At 37.9% G+C, this 7,135-nt stretch overlaps 1 protein-coding gene across 1 annotated transcript; it reads left to right on the forward strand.

The window, feature by feature from the left end:
- Positions 1-2,886: 2,886 nt before the first annotated feature.
- Positions 2,887-3,075, forward strand: C922_05271 (hypothetical protein; the record flags this gene model as incomplete). The annotated part of the gene is made up of 1 exon (XM_008820843.1): positions 2,887-3,075. The coding sequence occupies one exon, from the start codon at positions 2,887-2,889 to the stop codon at positions 3,073-3,075; it is 189 nt and encodes a 62-aa protein (XP_008819065.1).
- Between the last annotated feature and the right edge of the window lie 4,060 nt (positions 3,076-7,135).

Genomic DNA, 7,135 nt, shown 5'->3' on the forward strand with positions numbered 1-7,135 from the left:
ACATACACGGTTGAAATAATGGTATCCCCTGTATTTCAATACTATTTAAATCATAGTACGGCGGCCACATTAGTATTCATCCCCACATTGTTATTCCTCCCATATGAATACTCGGCAGACATCCAGAGTATTCACATGATAGTACTCTGGGAATAGCAACACTCGAAGCTAAGAATTTATTCTGAAACAGGAATAATTTAATGACATCGGTACACTTGTTATAGCGGTGCTCTTAAAGTCATGGAGTTTCATGAATTGCACCATTCCTAATATAATAATACTTCAAGGACTGATATAAGTTCGAGACAGTTGTGTTCTTCGTATAGTACAAGCCGAAATCCTTCCCCTCGACTTTCAGACCCTTCAAATAATTGTGCTTCTGGGACATCCATAATGTGCGCACAACTCTACCTGCTAAACGACAGTACTACACACATATGAGTATACTCACAAATTACTGCTCCAGATTATGGATACTTCAAACCGAGGTATTCTATTCAGAAAACAGTCCAGAACAGATATTACCACAGGTCAATCATTAGTACCTTCATATAACGCTATTACGGCAACTTCCGTAATCATCATCATTGCAAATCCATAAACATCTGTACTGTGCACGCAATAGTTCGGTTGTAATATTCATACACTCGACGGAATAGTGCTCTCCAAATAATCACACTCGTGGACTATGAAGATTTCACACACACAAGTACGGTTCATATGATAGTACTCCTGGCAGCATAGTACTATCGAAACAATGGTCCTGCTAACATTTCTTAGGGATTGTACAATCCCGTACTTCATGTAATGGGCCCATTAAACTTAAATCGAAATCCTTTACATAATGGAACTTTACATAAAGTCATCCACATCTAGGCATACGCTTCTATACATAATCGTAATACTCTTCAAAGATTGGAGCACTGAACAGGTCTATGAGGTTTACACCATAGTACGCTTGCTATAAAACTATTACGGAAACGTTCATGCCCTCTATGGTGTAACTCTCTGCATATGATAAAACATTCTGACATATATCTTATCGACTCTAACATACATCACTTCACAGTAAGGTCGTAAGTTTGTCACTCTTCGAATAGTAACGTACCAGGCCTCTTAAGACTCCGTAGATATGAGTAGGGAATATACCTCTGTACTCTTCACAGAATGATATTTCGAGTTATTAATACTTCCCATACAACTGTGCACTTCGAAGGGAGGTATAATCCAAACAAGGGTATTGTTAACATAACAATATTACTTATAGACGCCTACCCTCTAAAGGATAGTACAACAGATATAGTCCTAATAATGAAGGCAAATAATGGTAGATAGAATGATACCCGTAGCACAATACCATTTCTGGAAGATTAATCCTCAGAAGAAGAAACTCCAAGTGACATCATCATACTCCTGGAGTAACAATACTCTTTAAGTAATAGTATTACAGATGACTCCTAGAATTTGTGCAATCCTGCACTTCATGTAATCAAGTCATTAAACTTACATCGGAACACTTAACATCCTGATCATCCAAGGATAACCTTATTTCTCGAGGTACACCGCTTCTCACATAACAGTAGTCTTCTTAAATTAACAGTGTACTTCACACATTAACACACTCAACGCAAAAGTATTCTTCAAATAAGGGAATTACTGGAGTTTTTGCACTGCTCATACAATAGGTCTCCGCAAATGGTAGAAGTTTACGCCCCATATATCCTATTACCAGAATACATCACTTAATCCGACTGTTTTGACCTCGCCATCATCAAGATAGCGGTGTACCAGGCACGTCGGCTGTTTCCACATAGGAGTATTATACATACGTCTGCCCTCTCCGCATATTGTTATTGCAAATCATGAAAACTCAGTAAGAGAGTGTGCTATTTAAATAAACGTATAATCCACACAACAATACTCTTAACATGACGGTACTCCTGACACACATGTACTCCTCCATAACATACTATTTTGAATAAAATGATATTGATTATGACAAGGCTCCCAACATATAAGCGTGCAGCTTAGTAGGATAAAACTAGACGTCAGGCAGATAGTTGATCTATTAGAATCTTCATATAACGGTACCATGAGAATCTCTGGATTGCGGACTATTGCGAATTCAGACACATTGGTACGGTGTAGGCGACACTTGTAGAATATTCATGCACTTCACATGACACTAAAAAACGAGCATCCGGCCGCTGCACAGGCGTTAAAAGCGCACACCACTATTCTGCGAACAAGAGTATACCAAGCGGGATTGTGGTGCTGATATAACAAAACGATAAGCATCTTAGTATTCAACGGATATGAATACTATACACACATAAATATTTTCAATCCAATAAAATTCCTGGATATCAATACCCTAGACACAGGTGTGTTTTCCCAATAACAGTGTTATCCAGGTAAAACCACTATTCACCTAATACAGTTCAATGAAAATCATCACTTCAGAAGCAATAATACCCCAGGGAAGAAAGTGGCCTTTTACAAATGGGTATATTATTCCTGTTTTGTAATGTTACCACATCGTTATGCTTATGATATTTACAATTCACATAGGTGGCCTTCTTCATAAATAGCCAAAGAAAGAGAATATCTTCATAATGGCTCCACATAGAGAGAAAAATAGGTCCATCAGAATGTTAAGGAAGAAAAATCTCTAACAAAAAACCATGACATACAATACAACATATCCGAAAGGATGCAGCCAGGGAGGCATCTTCACAATGATGTAACGTGAAGAAACATTTTCATAATAATCGTTGCAAAAGAACATCTTCAAAAGGACGAAACCGAGAAACGTCGGGGAAATACCAGGAGAAAAAATAATCTTCATAAAAAAAATAAACAACGCAACAGCATCTTAACCATGCCATGGAGAGCGAGCATATTCCTAAAGGAGATCAGACACGAGAGGAGATCTTCAGAATGCCGCCGAAAAGGTACATCGTCGTAGAAAACATAACACATAAGAAGACATCTTCACGGTTCCTCGGGAGAAAGCAGAATCCATATACAGGAAGTGACAGAAAACAATATATTCAAGCTGCAGCCACAAAATAGGATCATAAGGAATGCCGCGGAAGAGAAATATTTTCATAAGAAGAATGCCTCGCGAGGAGATTCCATCGGAAGAATATCATCCATATAACGCGGTAGAAAGGATCTTCATAACAATGCAACAACAGCAAAAATTCTCATAATGACATGGCCCGGGAAACTTCATCACAACACCCCAGAAAAGGACTATCGTCAGGAAGGAAATGGAGCACACACAAGAATCTTAATAGTTACACGACAAAGGAGACAATCTCTATAAAAATGGCGAGCGAACGGATATATTAAAAGTAGAACGCGGTAAAATAAATCATAGGAAGAAAGATGCCCCACAAGGAAGATACCTCACAATGACGCAACATAAAAGAGAAGGACTTCATAAAAATGCAACAGGGAATATCATCCTGAGAAAAATGGCACACAAACAGACATCTTCATATTAACGCGACAGGAAGGATGTAGCCATGCGGGAATGTAAACCATGGGAGCATTATAATAGATAAATACCAGATATAGGCATCATTAAAAAGATGCCACATACAGAATAAGCATCAGGGTGCCGCGGCACAGTAGTACACATCACAGTGCCGTAACACGAAGAGATCGCAATGACCAAGAAGGAGTGCTTCATAGAAAGGCAGGAGAGGGCAGCATCATCATGACAAGATTACACGAGAAGAATTTTGATAAAAATGCAGCAGATAAAGGCATCTTTATAAAAATGCCAGGGGAAGCGTGGCATCTTCATAAGGATGCAACGAAAGATGTCATCATAGACGACCCCTCCAAGCGACTTTCGTCAAAGGAATGACACATAAAAGGGTATCCTCATGAGAAAATTAAATAGAGAAATATATATAATGGAGCGGAACGAAACAGCCCCCGCGCAACAGATATAACACATGATAGGAAGCCCCAAAAGATTAATCCACATGGGAAGACTTTCATAAGGTTAAGTCACCTGGATCCGCGTCCTGGACAAATTAGGCCACCGAAAGGGTGCGTCCTCGAAGATTACAACACATGAAAAGACATTCATGAGAAAACGCCACATGAAAGGACGTTCGCGAAATTTCCCTACGTGAAACCACCGCAAAATTACGCCACATGGAACCGCATGCGCGAAAAATTACGTCATATGAAACGAGGTCCGCAAAGATTAGGCCACATAACACAACGTTGAGAAAATCAGGCGACATGAGAAGACGATTGCTGAACTACGCCACATCAGAACGCATATATATAACAAAAGGCACCATGAGGAGATACTCTCATAAAAATGCAAGAACCTGAAATGACACCTTCCTGGGAATGATACAGCAGAAAAATGCATGTACAACCACTATGCGGCAAGACGAATGATATGCAAGCAACCTGGGATACGAATTAACATACTTATAAGAGTGCAGAAACGGGTAAAAAACATACACAGGAAGAGTGCAACATGCGGGGGGATACTGGTGAAGATATCAAAACATCAGAGAAGCTACTCACGAGGAGCATGGGGCATAAGGACGCATTCACAAAAGTAATGTAACTATAAGGGAAACCATATAAGCACAGCGGCTCACCATTTTACGCGGTACTCATCCGATGTGCATATCTGTATTCCATTGCACTCATCGGAGTTTCAACAGAAAGGCATGAACTTATTTAAGCGCTATAGCAGCCCTTTCAATTGTATGCAGCATACAATTAAAGCTCATTAGGAAATTAGAACTAACATTATACCACTTCAGATTCAACAATATATTGCTCTGTTTATATATTCATAGATAAAACACGTCATGAACAATCATGTAATTTTAGCGGGCACATTTTTATGCCAAATGAACAATCTTCTAATGCGAATCTGCATATACTGGTAACTAGATCCTCTTTCCGCGTAGAAATGTGTAGCACTGGTACTATTCTGTGCCTCTTCGGTTCCATCTTCTCGTATCCTCCTCCTGTATGACGCCATAGGGGCATCATAATTAATCAGGTTAACACTTCTTATTTCTATGACTGATGAACTAACCCCACATATAAGAAGGAAAAAATATACATATATGTATGTATATCCATGGATATATATATGTTTCATCGTAAGGTGTAAAAGAGTGAACAACACATAGGCTGTTGTCAATAAATGGTATCAATGCATAGAGCCATGTAAATTATCCGTATCTTGCCGGCTAACATCCTGTCTATGCCTCTCGAAATTTATGCATCCCCAGTTCATACTCATAATGTAAATTCGCTTAACACCTGCAAATGAGGAATGTCGTATGTTCCTTCTTAGTTTACTAGAATTCATGATATGCAGAATGGAGAACTCGGTTGTACTCACAGATATCTGTCATTCTCAGTTTTTTTCCATGATTAAATACTGCAGTTTTCCCTTAATCCTTAGGATGTATTTGCTGTAATATATTATAAGAATCCCCCCCCAATTCTTTCACTATTTGTATCCCCTCTCGTATTATATATATCTGGGGGTAATCACAATCAGCTGCTGCATCATTATTTCAGTTATCATCTATTGATTTCCGTTTCGTCCCCATTGTCATATTTTCATTGCGCTGTACCCTCCTTTGCTTTACATACGGACGTAGTATCTGTATTTTTCTGTCTCTTTTTTTGTTAAATTCTGCTCATAATAGGTAATCTTTCTGACCGAATTAATCAAAGCGCGTTAACATATTCCTAGTACTGAACAGCTCTCGTAATCGAACAAGAGTAATTCTTAAATATAATTACTGCAATATCCTGTCTTCCCCACATCCTATTGTACGGCGAAGAATGCTTAATTCCTACTATTCACCCGTATAATTCCCCTTATTTAACCAATCTCTTTATTCAAAATGGATTTCTTCTTTATTTAATATTAAACTGATGTAGTGATACATTTAACAGTTCCATTGACACCATCATAAGGTCCTCAGCTGATCTTAGAACTCAATATCCAGAAGGGTATATCCTCTAAGAGGATATCAGATTCACATGCATGCGTTCTTTGCTATCAAAATAAATTATTATAAACTTCTGGAGTTAATTATTAATTCAATACTTAGCAGAAATATCTTTCCTAGTCTGTGTCCAGTTGTAGCCAATTCTGTATCTGGAGAAAACATGGCTTCCTACTTCGCCTTTTAGTCGGGCAGTATAGTTCCACGCAGCATTCAGTACACATCAATGAAGGACATGTCCAGTAATGCAAAATGTATCGGAAAATGAAGAAAAAAAAACAAACCACAAAGGATACGCACAAACCTTTGAAAAGAATTCTGCTGTAAAACTCACCAGGTTTACGAAATGAGGGTTATATTCTAATATGTGGGTTAGTACAATTTGAAATATCCATTCCAGTACACACACGTACGCTGCATGGAAACTACGTAGAACCAGTATATTATCGTTATGCCACTTATCCACATAATATTACGACTCAGACATAAATATATATGTATACGTACGTATATATAGCTACATGTACCATTGTAAAGGGAAAAAAGAAATTACTGAAATCTATAGTCATATAAATATGCGGCTCCAATTATACTAATTTTTAAGGTTCCCCATAACGACTGCGACATACAGGAAACTGATCGCGAAAGAAGTAATATTCCTCAATAAACATAAGATGTTACTTATAGAAGAATGTTCCTTTAGTGTTAGATAAGACACACATGGACGTTCTGAGCAAGAGGCCTCTGGAAAAAGCATATACCACAAAATTCTTCCTTGCATGTGAACCAACCCAGCTCCCGTATTTCCTCTTATGTCTTTCCCATTTTTTCCATGCATAAAATGTGACCATAAATAAGAGACAACAGACAGAGACGATATTTATCATGAATACAAAGAGAAAACATATCTGGGATATGTAATTTTACACTAATGCTACAGCTTCCATGGAATCGATGTCTTCATATTTTTCTTTATGTTTTTCCTTTTTCTATTCTTCCTGGTGTAATTTTATCTATAATTTATTATATGAAGTGCTCATCTTTGTTGTATATCTAAATCCGTGTCAGTGTCTCCAGATTAGATACACGTATAAACAAAGCACGTAATATTAAAA

Source organism: Plasmodium inui (genome assembly GCF_000524495.1).
Source record: "Plasmodium inui San Antonio 1 unplaced genomic scaffold supercont1.50, whole genome shotgun sequence".
Classification (NCBI taxonomy): Eukaryota; Apicomplexa; class Aconoidasida; order Haemosporida; family Plasmodiidae; genus Plasmodium; species Plasmodium inui.